Source organism: Bos indicus x Bos taurus, chromosome 1 (assembly GCF_003369695.1).
Source record: "Bos indicus x Bos taurus breed Angus x Brahman F1 hybrid chromosome 1, Bos_hybrid_MaternalHap_v2.0, whole genome shotgun sequence".
Classification (NCBI taxonomy): domain Eukaryota; kingdom Metazoa; phylum Chordata; class Mammalia; order Artiodactyla; family Bovidae; genus Bos; species Bos indicus x Bos taurus.
In genome coordinates this window covers 1,790,282-1,815,548 of record NC_040076.1, presented here as the reverse complement: position 1 = coordinate 1,815,548, position 25,267 = coordinate 1,790,282, and the positions used below count along the sequence as shown (strand labels likewise).

General features: G+C 44.2%; 2 protein-coding genes across 2 annotated transcripts in view; both read right to left on the bottom strand.

Moving 5' to 3' along the window:
* Positions 1 to 3,035, bottom strand: part of TMEM50B (transmembrane protein 50B) — a 36,929-nt gene extending 33,894 nt beyond the window's left edge. The window contains exon 1 of the mRNA XM_027519666.1: positions 2,898 to 3,035. The gene's annotated coding sequence lies outside the window, so the exon portion shown is untranslated. The remainder of the gene's footprint in view (positions 1 to 2,897) is intronic.
* A 14,638-nt stretch (positions 3,036 to 17,673) lies between these two features.
* DNAJC28 (DnaJ heat shock protein family (Hsp40) member C28) lies at positions 17,674 to 22,186 on the bottom strand. Its single transcript, XM_027518467.1, has 2 exons — positions 21,888 to 22,186; positions 17,674 to 20,887 (listed from the first exon to the last, which is right to left on the bottom strand). The coding sequence occupies exon 2, from the start codon at positions 20,835 to 20,837 to the stop codon at positions 19,695 to 19,697; it is 1,143 nt and encodes a 380-aa protein (XP_027374268.1). The 5' UTR covers positions 20,838 to 20,887; positions 21,888 to 22,186; the 3' UTR covers positions 17,674 to 19,694.
* Positions 22,187 to 25,267: the final 3,081 nt, after the last annotated feature.

The window sequence follows — 25,267 nt, the reverse complement described above, 5'->3', positions numbered from 1 at the left end:
AACTTTGAAACATGCTATTTGTATGTAATATGTTTTTAACACTATTCACTCAAAACTAAATATACTGTTTAAAACATGTAAACATTTACATGTGTGTACATATACATATATGTGTATATTTATGGATTTGTGTGTAATGCTTATTTGATAAAGCAAGAGAAAAATTAACTTCTAGCACGACAGAGGCTCCCTCTGGAAGAAAGATGTAAATGTCTCCTTTCTTAATGTGGTTGTAGATACAGTGCTGATCACTGCAACAGTATTTATTCCCCACAACATTCTCCATACCCGAGATACCTTTTACAACAAAAGGAAGTTATTTCAAAAGAGAACAAGAATTCCAGTTACTGCTGTATATTCCAGGGGGATTACCACAGGAGGGTACTACACAACATACCTGTTCACATTTTCCCTTCCTCAGGGCCCTCTATTCATTCCTACTAAGCCAATCAAGTGAGTCAATATAACCTTAAAGTCAACACCACTATGTGGCAACCAGGTTAAAAAATTCACCATTATCTAACTCGGTACTCAACAAATTTTTTGATCCAGTCTCTAAATACTAAAAGACACACAGATACTAAGAAATGCATTTAAATCAAACAAATTAGCTACTGTCTTTCTTTTTTTTTCTTTTTTTTAAATTTTATTTTATTTTTAAACTTTACAATATTGTATTAGTTTTGCCTAGCTACTGTCTTTAAATTGTAAAGTCCTTCAAATTACAAAAAGATTCCACGTGAAAAGAGCATGAAAATTATACTCTAAAATACAATAATCCGTTTAAACTATCTGAGACTTATCCTACAATTTTCAAAGATATTCACATAGTAAATCTTTTAATGGCTAAAACTCAGAAACAACCAAAACATCCACCAATAAGGGGCCAATAAAATATATTAAAGTACTTCTAGACAGTGGCGTGCTTTACAGCATTTTTAAAATGAGGCATATCCACAATGATATGATTCTGTCCTTATATTAAGTAGGTTGCCCAACAGTATCATGGTACTATCCCCTCCTGGGGCTTCCCAGGTAGCACCACTGGCAAAGAACCTGCCTGCCAATGGACGAGATGTAAGAGTTGCAGGTTCGATCCCTGGGTTGGGAAGATCCCCTGGAGGAGGGCAGAGCAACCCACTCCAGTATTCCTTCCTGGAGAATCCCAGGGACAGAGGAGCCTGTGGGCTATGGTCCATTGGCTCACAAAGAGTTGGACAAGACTGAGGTGACTTAACACAGCACATCACCTCCTAGGGACTGGAATTGAGGGTGCAAAGTAAAGAAACAAGGAGTTCTAATTTATGCTAACCTTTTACTTGATACACTTCTGTGCTGTTTCTTTTTCTTTTCTTTTCTTTTCTTTCTTTTTTTTTTTTTGGCACTTGAGATCTTAGCTCTTAGACCAGGAAGAGAATCCCTGCTCCCTGCAGGGGAAGCGCAGAGCTCTAACCACTGGACTGCCAGGAAATTCCCTGGTTTCAATTTTTCACTTGATGTTCTTCTGTAATGTTAAAAAAAAAAAAGTTCACAACCTGAATGTATTACGGTAATCGTTTAAAGGAGTTGATAATGATAAAATAAGATAAATTCTTCACCCTGGAGTCCAGAAGTGAATTCAGAAATGACCAGCCAGTTAGGGCTGCCCTAATCCTAGTGGGCGGAGGAGGATGGAGGTGGGGAAAGCGCGTCTCCGGAAGAGGAACACTGCGCCCTCCCCCTGCTCTCATTAAACCAGCCTTTCCTGCCTCACCGATACTCAAGATAACTCCGGGTTTTCTTTTTAAGGACAAAGAGGCTTGCAACAGTATTATCGGTTAAAAAAAAAAAAGTCTAATGTTTGTTCTACGTCTGAAAACTATGTTTGCAAAAAGAGATGACCAAGTGTCTGAAGATGATGGAAAAGAAGTGTGACAAGCCTGAGAGTCCGGGGCTTGGGAATTGTGAAGCTAAGGGGTGTTACAGTGCGGGTAGGTGAGGAGTTTGAGAGAAGAGGTGGCACACTGCGAAGAGAAATCAAGGTCTTTGAGAGGCACAAGACTGACGACACATTCACTCCAATCGGAGGCTTGAATCCTTGCCCAACACACACACACACACACACACACACACACACACACACACACACACACACACACACACACACACACACACACACACACACACACACACACACACACACACACACACACACACACACACACACACACACAGCGTCAGCAACGGGGCGGGAGCGAGGACAGTGCCTCTCATCATCAGCGCTTTGGCTTTAGGTCACGTACTTACCTTTCAAGTTAAGCACCTTCCCATGATTAACTGGAGAGTCAATTTATTGCTTAAAAACGAGAACGGCCGTCCCCAGTGCAACTACCTTTGCGACACGAGCTGCTCTGTTTCTCAAAGGACACCCAACCCTGTACGATCAATCCTCCAAAGAATGTCCATCCTCCTCCATCTCCACGCCACACCTCTGTACAGAGTCGGAAAAGTCCACTCAACACGGACCACATTCTCAGCAAGGAAGGGTTCAGAGCCAACGCGAAGAGGGGCGAAGAAGCCCCTGAGGGGCCCGGGGCCCCGCGCCGGCGCACCTCTTTCCCCTTCCCCGCAACGCCGGAAAGCCGACAGTTCCGAGATGGAAACCTTTCAGGGCAACCAACCCGACGACGAGAGATCGCGGCTCTCCCCGACCCCGACCCCCGAGCGCCGGCCACGGTCGCCGGAGCGGGCTGGTGAGGAAGGGGGCGGCGTCGCCCCGACGCCCCACGGACCCCGATACGCCCGGCGGCGGCGCCGCGCACCGGGGAGGCCCCGGGCGGGCCAAGGGTGCCTCCCTGCGCCTCGGAGGCGGGCGCTGGTCCCCTCGCGCGCCCCCGAAACGGGCCGCCAGCACTCACCCGGCTTCCCCGACGCCCACGCCGACCCCCTGGGCTCACACGCAGAGGCGGAGGCGGCCACGCCGCGGCCGAGCCGGCGTCTTCCGCGCCACCTCAGCCCCGGGAGGGGAGCGCTCGACCGGCGCTAGGCTGAGGGCGCCGGCAGGGCGGGGCGCGGCGCCGTGCTCACCGCGGCAGCCAATCTGCGCGCAGCAAGTGGCCGGCCGGGGCGGGGCGGGGCTCGGGGGCTGGGCTCCGGGGGTGGGTCCTGACGCCAGGGGTCTGAGCTAGGGCGCCGCCCGCCAGGGTCCGAGTCCTCTGATTCGCGGATGCGTAGACAAGACCGGTCCCGAGGTCTGCTTCTGGGTGGCAACCCCGCTGCGTCTCTGCTCAGGAACTTCCAATTGTAGCATCCGTGAGATCGCGTGCAGAGGGTATCCCGGGACCCGGGGGCAGGGGCTCTCTTTGCCTATAGGCCCTTCGGCGTTGGCCAAGTGTAGGGCACGTGGTCCTGAAGGATTCTCTGGAAACTGCGGCCTGTAGAGATGTCCTTTTCTAATCCCCACCACTCAGAAATGATGCTTTTGAACCCGTGGTGTTGGAGAAGACTCTTGAGAGTCCCTTGGACTGCAAAGAGATCCAACCAGTCCATCCTAAAGAAAATCAACCCTGAATTTTCTTTGGAAGGACTGTTGCTGAAGCTGAAGCTCCAATGCTTTGGCCGCCTGATGCGAAGAGTCGACTCATTGGAAAAGACCCTGATGCTGGGAAAGATTGAAGGCAGGAGGAAATGGGGACGACAGAGGATGAGATGGTTGGATGGCATCACCGGCTCAATGGACATGAGTCTGAGCAAACTCCGGGAGATAGTGAAGGACAGGGAAGCACACGTGCTGCATGCAGTCCATGGGGTCGCAAAGAGTCGGACATGACTTAGCCACTGAACAACAACAACCACTCAGAAATGGAAGCCTAGAAAGGTGAAGTTAATTGTCCGAGGCTACCAACGAGTACTGTTACCCATGGTTACCAAAACAACTGACTAGTCTTCTGATTCTATCCTGATGCTTTAACCGGGCATCCAGATTTTTCTTTTTCTTACAGTCAGGTCTCTTCCTGTCTCCTTTAAAGATGTTACATCTTGAATTTTCAGTGTAATTTCAACAGATTTTGCAACCTCTGTCCCTCTAAATTTCCTACAGAATATACAATACAATATGTGCAACCTTAAAACTAGTTGAATTGCTGATCTATGAAAGTAGACTTTTAAAAACAAGTTTGTAGGGAATTCCCCAGCAGTCCCGTGGTTAGGGTTTAGTGCTTTCATTGCCAGCCTGAGTTCCATCCCTAGCTGGGGAACTAAGATCCCACAAACCGTCAAGTATGGCCAAATAATACTGTTTTTAAGTCTTGCTTCTTTTTTGATTATTGTATTAGGATCAGATTTGGCTGCAAGAAGCAGGGGGAAACAACCACAAAATAACACTAGCTTAAACAAAACTACCACACAATTGCACTCATCTCACACGCTAGTAAAGTAATGCTCAAAATTCTCCAAGCCAGGCTTCAGCAATATGTGAACCATGAACTTCCTGATGTTCAAGCTGGTTTTAGAAAAGGCAGAGGAACCAGAGATCAAATTGCCAACATCCGCTGGATCATGGAAAAAGCAAGAGAGTTCCAGAAAAACATCTATTTCTGCTTTATTGACTATGCCAAAGCCTTTGACTGTGTGGATCACAATAAACTGTGGAAAATCCTGAAAGAGATGGGAATACCAGACCACCTGATCTGCCTCTTGAGAAATTTGTATGCAGGTCAGGAAGCAACAGTTAGAACTGGATATGGAACAACAGACTGGTTCCAAATAGGAAAAGGAGTTCGTCAAGGCTGTATATTGTCACCCTGTTTATTTACCTTATATGCAGAGTACATCATGAGAAACGCTGGGCTGGAAGAAGCACAAGCTGGAATCAAGATTGCCGGGAGAAATATCAATAACTTCACATATGCAGATGACACCACCCTTATGGCAGAAAGTGAAGAGGAACTCAAAAGCCTCTTGATGAAAGTGAAAGTAGAGAGTGAAAAAGTTGGCTTAAAGCTCAACATTCAGAAGACGAAGATCATGGCATCCGGTCCCACCACTTCATGGGAAATGGATGGGGAAACAGTGGAAACAGTGTCAGACTTTATTTTTCTGGGCTCCAAAATCACTGCAGATGGTGACTGCAGCCATGAAATTAAAAGACGCTTACTCCTTGGAAGGAAAGTTATGACCAACCTAGACAGTATATTCAAAAGCAGAGACATTACTTTGCCAACAAAGGTTCGTCTAGTCAAGGCTATGGTTTTTCCTGTGGTCATGTATGGATGTGAGAGTTGGACTGTGAAGAAGGCTGAGCGCCGAAGAATTGATGCTTTTGAACTGTGGTGTTGGAGAAGACTCTTGAGAGTCCCTTGGACTGCAAGGAGATCCAACCAGTCCATTCTGAAGGAGATCAGCCCTGGGATTTCTTTGGAAGGAATGATGCTAAAGCTGAAACTCCAGTACTTTGGCCACCTCATGCGAAGAGTTGACTGCTGGGAGGGATTGGGGGCAGGAGGAGAAGGGGGATGACAGAGGATGAGATGGCTGGATGGCATCACTGACTCGATGGACGTGAGTCTGAGTGAACTCCGGGAGTTGGTGATGGACAGGGAGGCCTGGCGTGCTGCGATTCATGGGGTCGCAAAGAGTCAGACACAACTGAGCGACTGATCTGATCTGATCTGAAACAAAAATTGGTATTTCCCTCTCATGTTTAAGAAGTCCAAAGTTAGTCTAGAGCTGCTCTGGTACTTTATGGGGACAGATGGAGCCTCCTTATTCCAGCCAAGAAAGTCACCCATGTATTTATTTATGCTATCAAGTACATGGGCATTTGAAAGATACCAGCCTCCATTCCCAATGTCACCTCATGGTCTAAGAGAGCTGCTGGAGCTCTAGCCATTATGCTTACATTCCTACCAGCAGATGAGAGGACAAAGGGAACATGTATTCTCTTTAAGAAACTTTCCCAACGTTTATATATACCATTTCTGCTTTCATCCTGCTGACAAAAGCGTAGTCACCTAGCTACACTAAACTACAGGGGAAGCTGGAACATGCAGTTTCAGTACTGAGGAAAAAGGATGAAGAGATATTGGGGGACAAGTCAAAGCTTCTATCATGGTCTCAAATCTCATCACTGTTGAAAGTACTAAGTATTGTGAGATTCCCTGAGGGACTTACTTAGTGGTCTATTGGCTAAGACTCTGTGCTTCCAATGCAGGGAGCACAAATTTGATCTCTAGTTGGGGAACTGGATCCCACATGTCACCACTAAAGATCCTGCATGCTGCAACTAAGACCCAGAGCAGCCAAATAAATAAATGTTTAAAAAAAAAAAAAATTTCCCGAGATTTTTAAACTTGATTACGGAGGAATATCTATGAGCAAAACACATATCTATGAAGATGTTACTGTTGACCTACCATTAAGATGCACATGCTTTGAGCTGCCTTCCCAGACATGAGAGGGGACTCACACTAATGCAGCTTGTTTCTCTATCATCCTGTAAGCTTTTACTTCACAGAGAGTCAAACATGTATAGAGCTTTCAAAAAATATAGGCATTTGAAAGCTATTGGGGTTAAATTACTAATGTCAACATTTCAGAGTTGCATTTCAAATGTACTGATTTAAATCTTTAGTAAAGTTGCATGAGTTTGAGCAAACTCCAGGAGATAGTGAAGGACAGGGAAGGCTGGCTTGCTGCAGTGCCTGGGGTCACAAAGAGTCAGACACCACTGAACGACTGAAAAACAAAAAGTTGCAAATCAGCTTTAAAAAAATCTCCACACATGCCCTGATCAGGCGGTATTCAATTCTGTAACTACCTAAGCATATGTTTTCTTAAATTCCTATTACCTTCCTAGATTCTGGAGTCTTTGTGACTTCAGAACCATTTTCAAGTTTGGGCCAGGACGAGTTCTAAAGGGCCTACTCCACCTAAACCTAGACAGGTAGAATCTAGTCCAGGTGGTTCAAGCCTACTAAGAGAAAGAAGCGATCTAGATTGTTCTTCACACCAGGTCCCGTGGGTTCTCGTTTGTTCTTCTTGAGGCTGCTTCATGAATTTACTCTGACGGATGGCGTTCATTTCCCATCTTTTAGAAATATACACCAAAGAGTACTGCAGGAGCTAGGTTGTGTAAAACATAGTGGACTTCTAAAACTATTGCCTTTCTGGGACTTCCCTGGTCGTCTAGTGCCTAAGACTCCAAGCTCCCAATGCAGGGGGCCCAGGTTTGACCCGTGGTTGGGGAACTAGGCTCTCATGTGCCTCGGATCAACTAAGCCTGCATGCTGCAATTAGAGTCTGTGTGCCATAACAGAACATCCCACATGCCGCAACTAAGACCTGACACAGGAAATAAGTAAATATAAAATATACACACACACAGTGGGACTTACCCAGCGGCCCAGCGGTCAAGAATGCACCTGCAATGCAAGAGACTTACAGGACACACGGGTTCTATCCCTGGGCTGGGAAGATCCCCTGGAGAAGGAAATGGCAACCCACTCCAGTGTTCTTGCCTGGTGATCCCCATGGACAGAGGAGCCTGGTAGGCTACAGTCCATGGGCTCACACAGTCAGACATGACTGAGCAACTAAACAAAAAGAACTCTCTCTATATATATTGTCTTTCACCATAAGCTTATTGGGTTGTGAAACAGAAAGACTTCATGTTAGTAAGTCCGTTAGAACGGTTGTATTTGGACTTAGAATTCGGATCAAATTCCTATGGACCTCAAGTGACCCTCTTCTGAAAGGATGGATATGCAGTGTCAGTCATCTGAGTAAAAGACAGCCCTTTTGGTTTTTGTTTTCTACAAAACTGAAACATTTACTGCCTACAACAATGAGAGGATCAGTACCAACATGAAGCATGGTACCGGTGTTTTGTTGTAGGTGAAAAGATGGTCTTTTAGAGTGGAAACAGGATACCAAAACTTGGCCATCATTTGATTCAAGCAGAAGAGGAAACATTTCTTTCTAAAGTGTAGACTCTGATGACACTGGATACATTTATCAGCTGGTTTTCTTTCAGTTACAAATAACAGAAAAAACAATGTCAAACTGGCTTTTCAGCATAGTAAAAAGAAAAAAAACTAGTTTTAGAACAGAAAAAAGAGGATATGATCTCAGTTTAAATAGAGATATGGCAGTGAGATAGGAAGGAGCCTCATAAGGGAAGGGATATACATATACATACACATATGATTCATGTTGTTGTACAGCAGAAACTAACACAGCATTGTAAAACAATTATACTCCGATTTTTAAAAAATGGAGGTAATGAGAAGTATGATACTCTCACAAATGAGTCATGCTTTTTTATGAGCCATGTTAAAATAATCACCTATACAGGAAGAGGTGGTGATGAAATAGTCCAAGTACTCTATGTCAGGGATATATTCAGACACCAGTGTTTAAAATACTGATATGGAGACAAATTCTTCAATGCTTTACGGAACAAAGAATGAGTCAGAAAAACATACAGTAGTATAAAAGTATAAGAAGTCATAAAGAAGTTAGGTAGGGGACTTCCTATGTGGTCCAGTGACTTGGACTCCATGCTCCCAGTGCAGGGAGCCCAGAATTCAATCCTGGTCAGGGAACTAGATTCAGCATGCCTCAACTAAGACCCAGTGCAGCCAAATAAATAAATATTAAAAAAAAAAAAAAGATAAAAGGCCTCTGGGAACAGTATAAGACCAGAGTGATGTCAAAATTAATAAATCATTTCAACATGTAATTTTTATAATATTTGTTGTTTAGTCACTCAGTCACGTCTGACTCTTTGCGACCCCATGGACTGTAGCCTGGACCCCATGTAGCCTGCCAGGCTCTTCTGTCCATGGGATTCTCCAGGCAAGAATACAGGAGTGGGTTGCCATTTTCCTCTCCAATTTTTATAATATAGATTGACTTTAATTATACTGGGAGGATAGCACATACAAAATGTTTTTAAAACAATGCTTATTGATGAATGAGACTACTGAGTTTCATGTATGTCTTCTCTATTAGTTATCTACTGCTATACAGCAGATTATCTTAAAACTTAGCAACTTAAAACATTTATTTATTTATTATCTTGTACAATTTTAAGACTCAGGAATCTGAGACAAGCTTAGCTGACTTGTTTCTGGCTCAGGATTCCTCACGAGATTATAATCAAACTGTCAGCTGGGGCTGCAAATACTGAATACTCGCCTAAGGCTCTGCTTCCCATAAAGCTCACTCACATGGCTGGTGGCTGGTGGCCTTGATTCCTGGATACGGGTGCCTGGATACGGGCGCCCTCTCCACAAGGCTGCCTCAAGACATGGCAACTGGCTTCACTCAGAGTGACTGATCTGAGAGAGACAGCAGGAAGCCTCTGGCCTCAGAAGAGACATAGCAGCACGTTTGCTCTATTCTGTTGGTCACACAGAGCATACCATGACGTTTGCGCCGTTGTGGGAGTGAGTGTGGGCTAAGTTGTTTCAGTTGTGTCTGGTTCTTTGCAATCCCATGGACTGTAGCCTGCCAGGCTCCTCTATCCATGGGATTCTCCAGACAAGAATACTATAGTGCATTGCCATGCCCTCCTCCAGTTGATCTTCCCAACTCAAGGGACGACCGACCCTCCATCTCTTACACTTCCTGCGATGGCAGGCAGGTTCTTTACCACTAACACCACTTGGGAAGCCGATTGTGGGAGAATGCTACGCACACCAAAAAATGTGAATATCAGAAAGTGGGGATCTTTAGGGGTCGTCTTGGATGCTGGCTGTGATCTCCATTAATTTTTTTTTTGATCTCCATTAATTTAATTTTGGATTAATTATTACTAAAATAACATTTGCTGCTGCTGCTGCTAAGTCGCTTCAGTCATGTCCGACTCTGTGCGACCCCATAGACGTCTGGCAGCCCACCAGGCTCCCCGTCCCTGGGATTCTCCAGGCAAGAACACTGGAGTGGGTTGCCATTTCCTTCTCCAGTGCATGAAAGTGAAAAGTGAAAGTGAAGTCGCTCAGTCGTGTCCGACTCTCAGCGACCCCATGGACTGCAGCCTACCAGGCTTCTCCATCCATGTGATTTTCCAGGCAAGAGTACTGGAGTGGGGTGCCATTTACTTCTAAATTAAAAGGGATCTCAAAAAATAATAATAATAATAATAAATTTTTTAAACCAAAAATCAGGGAGGTGTCTGATTTCTGGTATACATTTGTCTTTAGCACTACAAATGCAAACTCCAACAGACACATAGTATTGGCAAGTCAAATGCCACAGGCCATGGTGCCATTGGTAACATTTTTCTAAAATGAAGTACAATTCTTGGTGAGTTCCCAAGAAAATGAAGTACAATTTTCACAGTAGTTGCTTTTATGGGGGGAAAAGATAAGTGTATTTAAAATCATGCAAAATTGGCATATTTATATGTAAAATATAATCCCATTTTAGGCTTCAATGACTATAAGCGAGTATTCACCCACATGAATGTCTGGTGGGATGTTTGAATGCTGAGCGGGACAAGGAACAATTCCTCATTTTGGTCAAGTACCCCATACACTGTGAAACACCTGGTGTCCCTGGCCCCATCTCTTAAGTGCCTGTGGTCAGGAATGATGTTTAAAATACTTAGCAACTAGGGTTGCATGGACTTACCAATCCAGCCAGCCAACATGACAAACTGGGCTTCCCAGGTGAAAGTGAAAGTTGCTCAGTCATGTCCGACTCTTTGCAACCCCAAGGACTGCATACTCCATGGAATTCCCCAGACCAGAATACTAGAATGGGTAGCCATTACCTTCTCCAGGGGATCTTCCCAATCCAGGGAATCAAACCCAGGTCTCCTGCATTGCACGCGGATTCTTTACCAGCTGAGTCATGTAAAGAATCCACCTGCCAATGCAGGGGATTCAGGTTTGATCCCTGGGTGAGAGGAAGATCCCCTGGAGAAGAACATGGCAACCCATTCCAGTATTCTTGCCTGAAAAATCCCATGGACACAGGAGCTTGGCAGGCCACAGTGCATGGCATCGCAGAGTCGGACATGACTGAGTGACTGAGCACACACACATAAATACACATAGCGTGACATACTGGTCCAAATGGGCTGCCTGTTCAGTTCAGTTCAGTTCAGTTGCTCAGTCGTGTCCGACTCTTTGCAACCCCATGAACAGCACGCCAGGCCTCCCTGTCCATCACCAACCCCCAGAGTTTACTCAAACTCATGTCCATTGAGTCGGTGATGCCATCCAACCATCTCATCCTCTGTCGTCCCCATCTCCTCCTGCCTTCAATCTTTCCCAGCATCAGGATCTTTTCAAATGAGTCAGTTCGTCAAATCAGGTGGACAAAGTATTGGAAGTTTCAGCTTCAGCATCAGTCCTTCAAATGAATATTCAAGACTGACTTCCTTTAGGATGGACTGGTTGGATCTCCTTGCTGTCCAAGTAGTGCCTCGCATCTTGTTGACTAAAGATTCTCCCCCAACTTTCCATAATGTCCTGTGGGGGGGCAGTAATGCCTCTGCGGAAAACCACTGATTTACAGCTGAGTAATTCTTGCCTGGAGAATCCCAGGGACAGAGGAGCCTAGTGGGCTGCCGTCTATGGGGCCGCACAGAGTCGGACACGACTGAAGCGACTTAGCAGCAGTAGCAGCAGCAAATCTGCGGAGAACCACTGATTTACTCCCTGCAAGAAACAGGGTCGAATACCTGTGCAGAAGATCCCCTGGCGAAGGAAATGGCAACCCACTCCAGTATTCTTGCCTGGGAAACCCCATGGACAAAGGAGCCTGGCGGGCTACATCCCATGGGGTCTCAAAGAGTCAGACACAACTGAGCACGTAGGCACGCTCACACGCCTGTCCCCCTCCAACATCCAGCATTTCATGTTCATCATCTCAAAGGCTTACAACTATCCTGCAAGTTGAGTCTGATGATATTCATTTGATAAGAGAAGACAGATAGATGCCTAGGAAGGTCTCATAGCTGGCGAGTGGAAAATCCTGGATCTGAATTCAAGTCTCTCGAACTCTGAAGCTCATTCATTTCGTCTCCCCTACATCACATTTCCTCTTGCTCACTGGTATTACAGGCAGTCAGGGAGGCAGGGACCTCAAGAAGAAGAATAATCCAGCTATAAAGCACACTGAATCCTACCTACTGTATAGCCAGGGAACTCTACTCAATATATATGTAGTATTGACCTATATGGAGAAAGAAATGGCAACTCACTCCAGTACCCTTGCCTGGAGAATCCCATGGACAGAGGAGCCTGGCAGGCTACAGTCCATGGGGTCGCAAAGAGTTGGACACAACTGAGCGACTCACACACACACACACACAAACACACACACACACAAACACACACACACATATGAAGAAAGAAGCTAAAAAAGAGTTGATATATGGGACTTCTCCGGTGGTCCAATGGCTAAGGCTCTGAACTCCCAGTGCAGGGGGTCAGGGTTCGATCCCTGGTCAGGGAACTAGATCCCACATGCTGCAACTAAAGATCACGTATGCTGCAAGAACACCCAGTACAGTCAAATATTTATATATTTGGCTAAATAAAAGAGTTGATTTATGTCCATGTATAGCTGATTCACTTTGCTGTACAGCAGAAACTAACACATTGTAAAGCAACTGTACTCAAACAAAAATTTAAGCAAACAAACAAAAACCCCATTGAATCCAAGGTGGCTCCTGGGAACCTCAGTGTATGGAGTTCTAGAATCTTCTCTCAGGGACTTCCCTGGTGGTCCAGTGGCTAAGACTCCACACTCCCAATGCAGAGGGCCTGAGTTCAATCCCTGGTCAGGGAACTAGATTCCCACATGTTGCCACTAAGACCTGGTACAACCTAAATAACTAAATGTTAGAATTTTCACTCAGTAATGTGATCTGCTCCATCTCCTCCCTACCAACCCCAGAGCTCGGTGTGTGGGTAAGAACAGGGGTGTGGAATCAGACCAACTCTAGTCAGTCTGGATTCAAATCCCCAGCTCCGCCACTTTCTGGCTGTGTGCCAGGTTATTTAATCTGTGCCTTAGTTTCTCCATCTCTCAAAAAAGTTAATAATAGTACCTATGTTGTAGGACTGTTGTGAAGATTAAGTGAGTTAACGCAAGGAAGGTGTTCAACAAGCATGAGCTTCTGTTGCCTTCTCTGTCGCTCATAGCTTATGACTTGTTGTTACACCGTATCTCGTGCCTGCTTTGTGATAACTTCAGCTTGCATTTGCCCTCTCAATGCCTTGTGGTCTGTCTTTGTGTCACCTTGCACTGCTATTTATTTCCTTTGCTCAGTATTGATTAGTTCTGCTTTCCATGAGAGCATGCAGCAATCTCATGATGAGATAGAACTATATGTGTTGATTTGGAAAAATGTTGAAGATACATTAAAAGGCAGGTGAAGACGAAGATAATCCATGTATTTTTGAGAAAGCAATGGAGATACAGTGTGTGTCTATAAATCATATACAGTTGACCCTTCAATAACTCAGGGGTTGGGGTGCTGACTCACTGCAGTCAAAAATCCAAGCATACCTTTATAGCTGGCCCTCCATATCCTGGTTCCACATGCCAGTCTCAACCAACTTGGCTAGTGCAGTACTGTAGTACACATTTATTGGGGAAAAAACCTAAAACAGATAGAAATGAACCTACACAGGGCTTCCCTGGTGGCTCAGTGGTAAAGAATCCACCTGGCAATGCAGGAGACACCGTTTCAAACCCTGATCCAGGAAGGTCCCACATGCCATAGAGCAACTAAGCCTGTGAGCCACAACTACTGAACCCCTGTGCTGCAACTACTGAAGCCCGTGAAACTCAAGCCTGCGCTCCACGAGAGAAGCCACTGCAGTGAGAAGCCCGCACACTGCAACCAGAGAACCGCCCCTGCCTGGCCACAGCTAGACGGAGTCCGCACACGGCAGCAGAGACCCAGCGCAACCAAAGTAGATAAACAAATTTAGAAAAGATACGTCAACCTGCACAGTTCAAACCTGTGTCGTTTAAGGGTCAACCAGGTACAGATTTTTTTTCAAAGTGGACTTACCTGCTGGGCCAGTGATTAAGAATTCGCCTTCCAATGCAGAGGACACAGGTTGGGGAGCTAAGGTGTCACATGCCACGTAGCAACTAGGCCTGCACGGCACAACAAAGACCCAGCACAGACAAAAATTTCAAAATAAATTTTTGAAAGGATATTGTGGTAAGATAGCATCATTGACTCAATAGACATGAGTTTGAGCAAACTCTGGGAGATAGTGAAGGACAGGGAAGCCTGGTGTGCTGCAGTCCATGGTGCCACAGAGAGTCAGACACAACTTAGCGACTCAACAATTGTGGTGGCAGGGTAACACCCCCCCATATGTCCTAATCCCCAGAATCTCTGAATATTTTATGTTACACAGCAACGGAAAACTAAATTTGCAAGTGGAATAAGGTTGCTATTGACTGACTTTCTTTCAATTTTAATTTTTATATTGGAGTATAGTTGTTTCACAGTGCTGTTTTACGATGATTCAGTTATACAGATATGAATATCCATTATTTTCAGATTCTTTTCCCATATAGGTTATTACCTAACATTGAGTAGAATTCTCTGTGCTACACAGAAGGTCCTCGTTGGTTATTTTATATGCAGTAGTGTGTATGGGCTTCTCTGGTGGCTCAGACAGGAAAGAATCTGCCTGCTATGGGGGAGGCCTGGGTTCGATACCTAGGTTGGGAAGACCCCCTGGAGAAGGGAATGGCTACCCACTGCAGTATTCTTGCCTGGAGAATTCCATGGACAGAGAAGACTGGTGGGTGATCGTCCATGGGATTGCAAAGAGTTGGACATGATTGAGTGACTGACACTTTCACTTTCACTGAGTTCAGTTCAGTTTAGTCGCTCAGTCATGTCCGACTCTTTGCGACCCCATGAATTGCAGCATGCCAGGCCTCCCTGTCCATCACCAACTCCCGGAGTTCACTCAGTCTCACGTCCATTGAGTCGGTGATGCCATCCAGCCATCTCATCCTCTGTCATCCCCTTCTCCTCCTGCCCCCAATCCCTCCCAGCATCAGGGTCTTTTCCAGTGAGTCAACTCTTTGCATGAGGTGGGCAAAGTACTGGAGTTTCAGCTTTAGCATCATTCCTTCCAAAGAAATCCCAGGGCTGATCTCCTTCAGAATGGACTGGTTGGATTTCCTTGCAGTCCAAGGGAATCTCAAGAGTCTTCTCCAACACCACAGTTCAAAAGCATCCATTCTTCAGTGCTCAGCTTTCTTCACAGTCCAACTCTCATATCCATACATGACCACTGGAAAACCATAGCCTTGACTAGATGGACCTTTGTTGGCAAAGTAATGTCTCTGCTTTTGAATATGCTATCTAGGTTGGTCATAACTTTCCTTCCAAGGAGTAAGTGTCTTTTAATTTCATGGCTGCAATCACTATCTGCAGTGATTTTGGAGCCCAAAAATATAAAGTCTGACACTGTTTCCCCATCTATTTCCCATGAAGTGGTGGGACTGGGTGCCATAATCTTTGTTTTCTGAATGTTGAGCTGTAAGCCAACTTTTTCACTCTCCTCTTTCACTTTCATCAAGAGGCTTTTTAGTTCCTCTTCACTTTCTGTCATTAAGGATGGTGTCATCTGCATATGTGAGGTTATTGATATTTCTCCCAGCAATCTTGATTCCAGCTTGTGCTTCTTCCAGCCCAGCGTTTCTCATGATGTACTCTGCATAGAAGTTAAATAAGCAGGGTGACAATATACAGCCTTGACGAACTCCTTTTCCTATTTGGAACCAGTCTGTTGTTCCAAGTCCAGTTCTAACTGTTGCTTCCTGACCTGCATATAGGTTTCTCAAGAGGCAGGTCAAGTGGTCTGGTATTCCCATCTCTTTCAGAATTTTCCACAGTTTACTGTGATCCACACAGTTGGATTCTTCACTTTCACTAGTGTGTATATATTAAACTGACCTTAAAATGGGGGAGATTATGCTGAGTGAACTGGGTGGACCCAGGGTTACCACGTGAGTGTGTGCCAAGTGCCTTCAGTCATGTCCGACTCTGTGCAACCCCATGGACTGTAGCCCGCCAGGCTCCTCTGTCCATGAGATTCTCCAGGCAACAATATTGGAGGGGGTTGCCATGCCCTTCTCCAGGGGATCTTCCCCACCCAGGGATTGAACCCATGTCTCTTACATCCTCCTGTATTGGCAGGCAGGTTCTTTACCGCTGGAGCCACTTAGGAAGCCCAGGGTCACCACAAAGGTCCCAAAAAGCAGAAGAGGAAGAGTCAGAGTGATGAGACATGAGAAGGACTCCACCTGCCCTTGCTGGCTTTGAAGAAGAAGAAAGGGCTATAAGCCAGGGATACAGGCAGCCTCTAGAAGCTGGAAAAGGCAAGGAGTTGGATTCTTCCCTAGAACCGCGGGAGGAATGAAGCCCTGCTCGCACTTTAATGTTAGCCCAGTGGGATCCACCTTTGGGGGTAAGGGGTCCTTTTGTAGCACCTCGCCCCAGTCACTGGGATTTCTGAGAATCCAGATGGTGGGATGGTGGATTGCCTTGTATGACTTCAGTAACTGTAGTTGAATTAATAAAACTTTGTTGAAAACAGGAAAGGCAGTACTTCTGGGAACAGGCAAATAAGCAGGAGTTGTGCCTGAGGGGTACTGGAAATGTCCTGGAAGGTGGCTGAGGCCCAGGGATGGGTATCCAGGCAGTTAGTATAACAGGGAAGTATGGCCCCAGTCATACAGACAAGGCCAGAGGGGACTCCCATCTCTGGGAGGGGTACCGCCAAGAGTAGGGCTACAGCCTGGGAGCACCGTGAAGAGAATGAACGACAGTGCAGTGGTATGGACAACAAGGTCCTACTGTATAGCACAGAGAACTACAGTCAACATCCTGGGATAAATCACAATGGAAAAGAATATTAAAAAGCACGTATATATGTTTAACTGAATCACTTTGCTGTGCAGCAGAAATTGACACAACCTGGTAAATCAACTATACTTCAATTAAATAAACAAACAAACCCAACAAAGACTTTATTACCCTACATGGGAGTGTTAGATTTTGTGGACTTGTTGCTCGGTTTACATTACACTGAGAAATCTGATTAACCTCAATTATTCAAAGAACCAAATGTAACTGGCTTATCACTAAATTAACAAATTAAAGGGCCAGAGTTACTCAAAGTGAAAAAAAAAAAAAAAATGCAATCATTCTGTCAAGGAACTTAAAACTATAGTCCTGAGGGACCAGACTACTGACTGAGGCCAAACTCGGGCACACAGAACAAGGACATGGAGACAAAAGGCACTTGTGATCTACTCGCGGGGCTGGGCCAGGGTCTTCGTCGTACAGTTTGAAGAAAGGAGCCATGAAAAGGCTGGGAATCAGACAAGAGTCTGATATGTGCCTATTAATGCGTTAAGAGATCTCAATAAATTACTACTACATCTGAAAAGCTGACAGTTACATGATGAAAAACCAACAGAAAAAGGTCAATGCTCCATCAAAACAGAGCCTAAGTTCAGATTCTGATTCCACAAATGCCAATGAACTGGCCCACATTTTTTTTCTGGCCTGGAAGTTACTTCAGTAAGTGACCCTGTTTGTACATAGTGAACTTGCTTTCTTAGCAAGAAGAGTCCATGTCTGTCAGTTTTGACATCATCAAGCAAGAAGATAAAAAAACATCCAGATGGTCAGACAAAAACATGTTTATTATTACTGTTAGTTGTTTAGACAACACTGCACCACTGAATAATCATTACGTTTACTGATTAAATTTATTAATATAGACATTTACAAACATAAAGTGCTGTGCTGAAATTAGGAATTACTAGAGTTTTCTGATAACCTTACCTTCTCATTAGCTAATATGAAAAAAGATTTCCTTGGACTTCCCTGGTGGTTCAGTGGGTAAGAATCCACCTGCCAATGCAGGGGACATAGGTTCGATTTCTGGTCCAGGAAGATTCCACATGCCATGGAGCAACGAAGCCCATGCACCACAACTACTGAGCATATGCTCTAGACCCCATGAGCTGCAACTACTGAGCCCACACACCACAACTACTGCAGTCCACGCATCCTAGAGCCCGCGCTCTGCAACGAGAAGTCACCACGATGAGAAGCCTGAGCCCCACAGTGAATAGCCCCTGCTCACCGCAAGTAGAGAAAGCCTGCAAGCAGCAATGAAGACCCAGCAAACCAAAAATAAAAACGGTTTCCTTTATGTATGTTCTTGTAATGTGATTAGGTAAGTGAAAGTGAAAGTCACTCACTTGTGTCCATCTCTTTGTGACCCTATGGTCTATACAGAATACTGGAGTGGGTAGCCTGTCCCTTCTCCAGGGGATCTTCCTGACCCAGGAATCAAACCAAGGTCTCCTGCATTGCAGGCGGATTCTTTACCAACTGAGCTATCAGGGAAGCCCCATAATTAGGTATCATGTATTGTAATTAGGTGCCATGTATCTAATATTTAACAAGATTCACAGAAGCATCACCTTATAAAGTGTTTTAGAGCAATAGCTTTTATTATAAAGCTCTTATTTCACACCGGTCACGATTGTATATAGAGTAATAGATCATTGCAGAAGCTAGTGATAACTCATTCAACAAAATAATCACATATTATACCCATTAATGCCCCATCATCTAAGCACAAGGTCTGAAATTTCCTTCTGAAGATGTAATTTTACTTATCTATCACACACTTTACAAAATCACTTGTTCTTCCAAAATCAGAGGGGCAAGTGACATGCTTCTGAGACACTTCCATAGTACAGCACTCTGAATTAAATAAGGAAACAGACCAGCTTCTTTTGACAAGTCTAGTTGCCCAATTCCGTGAATAAGGCAATTACACAGATCTTAAAAAGTCAGATCAGTCTGAGACTGGATGGGACACAGTCTCATGGATGTCAATCTCTTCTCATTTGCCAAAGGTGCAAGTGAGCACAAAATTCTGACATCTTGTAGTTGCTTATTAAAGGGTTCCTAACACAGGAAATTGGATCCCTAAGACTGTAAACTGATATATTACTCTCATTGAAAAAGCCTCTGAGAAGTGTAATACAAGAGAGGCTTCAGATAGGCTTCTGTAAAACATTTTGACTCTGATTAGAAATGAAGCCATAAGTGAAACTTTGTTTCCATTGAACCCACCTCTGAGAGGTCAGAAAATAAACTCTTTAAAGTGGACATTGGAGTCTATTTCTAGAATAGCTAAATCAGTTAGCTTGGCTGATGGATCTTTGCTGCCAATGGCTCATGAAGTTAGCGCGAAGTACAACCTAGATGTTTGGTGGTTTCTTTATTCAGTACCCACAGAGAAGGCCTTTATAAAAAAAAAGAAGAGAAGAGTGCTGTAAGTCCATTACACTAATTTCCTGTCGTAATATTTCCAACCATATAGAGAATGTTCCAAAAGTCTTAGACTAGTTTTGTGCTTTAATAAACTCAAGTGTCAATATTAAATTGTTTCCTCTTGTCTTGCTATGTCTTCAGAACAAAGCTGGTTGAATATTTCTCGGACTCAGTTTGTTTCTTACAGTTTTCTCACTCACTTACACATCACTGGAGATGTGGGTCGTTTTGTGAAAAGTACAGAGGTGCACAGTTCTCAGACTCTTGTGTTATAGAAAGAAACCTCAGCCTCTATGTGTGGTGTTAATATTACTGAAAATTATTTGGGGCAGTACTGTGAACATTGAGATGGTCATATTTTAATAAATTTCCACACATTCATCCAGTTAAAGAAAACTGTCTTAACTCCAGGTGTTTTCTCTCCTTCTCCCGGATCAGTGTTATTTGGGTTTTTATTTGTGATTTCTTTTGTTTTTATAAGGGTTGTGTATATTTCCTGGGTTCTGGCAATTTCTTTCTGTGCGTCAAAATGGACCTTCTGCCTAGTCAGGAGGGGAACAATTAAATTAAAATCATTAATTCGCTTATTTAGCTTTTTGATGTCTTCTTGAAACTGCTCACAAACTTGGTTCCACTGTTTCTGTTCGGCTGATGTCATTGGATTCCCAAGTTTTTTCCTTGACGCTAAAATTGCCTCTCTGAGTTGATCAATGGTATCCTTTATTTCCTTTTGCATTAGGATCCATTCTGGTTGGTATCCATTATCTATCAATATTCTGTTCAGGTTGTGAGTCATAGGATCAATATATGAACAGCCAGAAAATTTTTTCAGAGGTTTTCCTTTCCCACTGAGATTGTCAAAGTCTCCTTTTGCCATTGATTCCTGAATGAGATCCTCCACCAAACGCTCTATTGCCTGAGTTATCTTTCGTTCCTTACTGTGTCTTACATCTTTAACAGTGACACTGTCAGTGAAATACTGGCTTTGCAGTTTCTGCTTTTGGTATTCCATCACTTGTTCAGTTGCACGGTCTGCTCTAAACTGCCTGTACTGCTTCTCTCGTTGACTCGGAGTCCCAAAACCAATACCCTCAAAACTTAAGTAATGCCGGTGTTGGGGTGTTTTATATTTGAATTTTTCTTCTTCTTCTTCTGTGTCTTCAACTTTACTCTGTCTGGCATTTGTCTGTTCTATCACGTGGGAAAGTACCTTTCTGTAAGCTTCTTCAATCCTTATAAACGTTGCAGAATCAGCAGTACTAGAGCCACCATCTGGATGGTATTGCTTGGCAAGCTTACGAAAAGATTCCCTGACATCATCTGCAGAACAGCCTTCATCCAGATTCAGCAGCCCATAATATTCTCTTATATTCCTTTTGGATTTATGAGTTGACATCATTCTAGTTCTTATGACAACAAGATATGGACCCATTTTCATTCGATTAGGAATCACTGAAGCACTTCTCAGATGAGGTCTTAAGATCTGAGCCATCATCACATACGTTGTGTTCCTTATGGTACCCAGAGTTCTTCCTTAGCAATGATCTATAAAGCAACAAATATAGGGTGAAAAAAGTTGTATTATCAGCTAAACTCATTATTTTCAGCAATATGGATGAGATTACGCATACAATAAGGGCAGTTCTTTCTAATGCTGCTGCTAAAATTCTCAGAGCTACGATTCATTTATGTTAGCAGAAAAATGGAAGTTGATGATGTCTTATATTAACATATTGCGATACGATCTAGATTCTACTCCTCACTAACTAACCCCAGGATGTTAGAGATGGCAAGTTCTCAGAGATCATCTAATCCAATCTTTTCGTTTTATGAGAAAATGCAGACCCAGAAGGTTAAGCAACATAACCAAATCCAATAACAAGGTGGAAGCAAAATGGTTAGGGTTAGGGCACAATAAGCCTCTTGTTTAATTGTCTGTATCCCCAGCAGATCATGAATTTCATCGGCACCATTACATCTTTAGTAGAATGTATCATTGTCTTTACCGTCCCAAGGAGTCTTCTCACGAGGAGACATGTGAAATAATAGAGCACACGCCAAAGTATGTATCTAGTCTGACACTAAATTCAATAGAATCAAATGTGCAAAAAAGATTTTAAGCTCTGCAGCTTGTTAGGAAGGAGCTATTCGCTCCAAGTCGAAAAACCAAGATGAAAGGGTGAGCCCCCTCAACACGTTAACTATTATTTTTAAAACGCACGATACAGAAGAGGAAGGCAGTCTTGTACGAAAGTAATGGCAATGAAATGCTCGAAGTGGTTTCATTGAAAACAGGACTTTGATGTATACATGCTAAAACTGAGTTCCCGGGGACTCCAATTTCTGGACAGTTGGGATCGAGGACTTTCAGGTTTAACTGGGACTTCGGTGATGGTGCCCATGGTGGCCGTCCCGCGGGAGCGGTCAGTCCCGATGCTGGACCCGCCCCGCCCCGCCCCGCCCCGCCCCGCCCCGCCCCGCCCCGCCCCGCCCCGCCCCGCCCCGCCCCGCCCCGCCCCGCCCCGCCCCGCCCGCCCCTACTCACCTCAGACGCGGCTCAGCGGCTCCCACTACCAAGCTGAGCCTCTGCGCGTGCGTGCGCCATCTGCCCTTCGCTCCACAGGCGTCTCCGTTGGAGGCCCGCGGCAAGCTCCGCCGCTGGGCTAGACCATCTGCGTTTTACACAGAGGGAACCCTCGGGGTGCGGCGGGCAGTATTATACCTAATAGGGACAGATGTCCTACCTTACCAGAGAACCCCAGAATTTCCTTTAGGCCCTAGTCTTCTCAAGAGGACTAGAGCCCTTTCGGGAGGCCCCACCCCGTCCGGGGCACCAGCTCCACCTCCGCCCCCACCTGGAGCGGAAGATGGGTCGATTGAGCGGGATTCTGGGAGATGTAGTTCTCCCGGAAGTGCGGCGCGCGCAGGACTGCTTCCGGGAGGAGGGAGGCGGGGAGAGGTGAGGCGGCGAAAAGGACGCTGTGGCGCCTCCGTAGATGTGTGGGGCTTCTCGTAGCCTGTGGCCGGTGTAGGTGGGGACCTTTGAAGTCCGAGTGGTTTGGAGGGCGACGCCCCTCGGAAAATTGTTTTGAGAAGGAGGAGACGAGTCCGTTTCCCCGAACAGGACCTGGACAGCCTCTTCGGGTGTGCAGCCGGGGACACCCTCTCCGAAATTTCTCAGGAAATTCTACCTCAGAAAGATCTAGTTAACCCAGGTTAGAAAGCTGGTCTTTTGTTAGTTCAAGAACCTAGCGAGCAGCTCTTTTAGCCAGGCGTCGGTAGTGGGTGAGAACAGTCGAGGACAAAATTAAATTAGGTGTGTTTCCTGGCTTTAGGTTCAGCCACTGTCCTGGGGATTTAATATTTCTCCCTCCTGTACAGGGAGATAATTTTTTCTTTTTTTTTTTAAAGAGGCAGAACCTTGGGGAGTCAGACCTGAGTTAAAAATCCTTTTGCTTACACTTGCGTTTCTGTTTTTATCTGGCAAATGATTGTACCAGCACATGGTAAACGTGTGTTAAGCCCTTCCTTTTGTCAGGCACTGTACTAAATGCGCTATGTACAGTCTTAAAATCCTTACAACAGCCCTCTGAGGTAAGCGCTATTGTTTTCCCCATTTTACTTATGATGAAATAATAATTGCATCAAACGCAGTACCTTTTTGTGAAAATTACACAATGTATGTAAACCTCTTTGCATCGTGTCTGCCTGGCACGTTAAATTTTTTTGTTGTTATGTCGATGTCTCCTGAAACAAGCCAGAAATAGGTACTAACCTAGAAAGGCTTCTGAGTAATTGTTGTTCAGTCGTTGCTCAGTCGTGTCCAACTCTTTGTGACTCCATGGACTGCAATACGCCAGGCTTCCCTGTCCTACCATCTCCCGGAGTTTGCTCAGACTTAAGCCCATTGAGTCGGTGATGCCATCCAACCATCTCATCCTCTGTCGCCCCCTTCTGCCTTCAGTCTCTCCCAGCGTTAGGGTCTTTGCCTGTGAGTTGGCTCTTCGCGTCCGGGGGCCAAAGTGTCAGAGCTTCAGCTTCAGCATCAGTTCTTCCAGTGAAGGTTGATTTCCTTTAGGATTGACTGGTTTGATCTCCTTGCAGTCCAAGGGACTCTGGCACCACAGTTCTAAAGCACCGAGAAAGCGTCAGTTCTTCGGTGTTCAGCCTTCTTTATGGTCCAACTCTCACGTTGGTACGTGGCTACTGGAAAAACAGCTTTGACTGTAATTTGCTACCTTTTACTAGGTATGTAGAAAATGGTTTAAATTTTGATTCAGAGGGATTTCCTTATAAGCAAACAATGAACATAAAAGAACTCCAGTGTGAAAGAGTTTCTACAAGTTTGAATTCTAGCCAATATTTTAAACACAGCTATAAAAGTGGGGAAAGCACACAGTTTTAGAAACTACCCATACTTATGTAGCACTTTGTATTCAATACAATGCACTAGTCACAAATGTGATTTTTATGTTTGCATAAGTAACTAGTCCAAGTAGTTAAGTGATTTGGATAAATGACTAGACTTTGTAAGTTACTGGGACTCTTAAGTCCATTGCTCTTTTCAGAATGTCAGTTTTGTGGTATAATTCTTTACATGTAGAAAGAGAACTGAAGTCAGCCAAGTAATCAGTAAAGCACACTTTCAACCGCAAAGTATAAATTACTTAACTGACCTAGGAGATTATTTTTCTTATGTATATGAAACCGGAAGGTAGGCAGTTTCTGGCATTGGTTCAGCTACCACGAGGTGCTTTATCATCCTCTGTCTATATATATGTGTGTGTGTGTGTGTGTGTGTGTGTGTATATATATTCTGAGTCATTTAAAAAATAATTGCATTATTTTAAATGCAATTACAGTAAAAACATTACAATAAAATAATTACATATTACAATAAATTATTACAATATTGGGAGAAGGCAATGGCACCCCACTCCAGTACTGTTGCCCCGGAAAATCCCATGGATGGAGGAGCCTGGTAGGCTGCAGTCCATGGGGTCACTAGGAGTCAGACTCCACTGAGCAACTTCACTTTCACTTTCCACTTTCATGCATTGGAGAAGGAAATAGCAACCCACTCCAGTGTTCTTGCCTGGAGAATCCCATGGATGGAGAAGCCTGGTAGGCTGCAGTCCATGGGGTCGCACAGAGTCGGACACGGCTGAAGAGACTTATCAGCATTACAATATTACATATTAACTTTAATAAATATCAATATTTAATTCAAATATTAAAATTCAATGTTTAAATATTAATATTTAATTAAATATTAAACATTTTATTTTAGTGTTGATAATTTAATATTAATTTTAATATTTAAAATTTATTGAATATTAAAACAAAATATTATGATATGTAATATTACATATTACAATAAAAATAATTGTATTATGTTCCTTTACTCCAAAGCACTTCAGTATTTGTTTCATCAGAGCAAGGGCATTCTCTTACATTATCATAGCTCTGTTAACAAATTCAACAGATTTAACATAGACAAAATATTATTTAATGTACAGTTTTGTATTCCAGTTTCAACAGTTGTCCTGATGATGTCTGTGAGAGCAACCCATAGACTTAAATCAGCAGGTCAAATGAGTGATAAACCAAAGCAGTATTGCTCAGTTTAGTTATGGGCAGAAAGAGTTCACCATCAAAAATATAGTTCCCATCTAAAGAGAAAAATACAGGAACATTCCTGGTGGTCCAGTGGCTAAAACTCCACACTCCCAATGCAGAGAGCCTGGGTTTGATCCATGATCAGGGAGCTAGACCTCACATGCTGCAACCAAGGGCTTGCATGCCTCAAGTAAGACCCAGTGCAGCCAAAAAAATAAATATTAGAAAAGAAAACTTTAGTTCTTTTCCTTTTAAAAGGTGGCTGCATACTCTGCAGTCAGCAGTCCTAGTGATTATAAGATGTGG

Excerpts from the sequence above, each read along its gene's own strand:
- DNAJC28 (XM_027518467.1), bottom strand. The coding sequence starts at position 20,837 with ATGATGGCTCAGATCTTAAGACCTCATCTGAGAAGTGCTTCAGTGATT.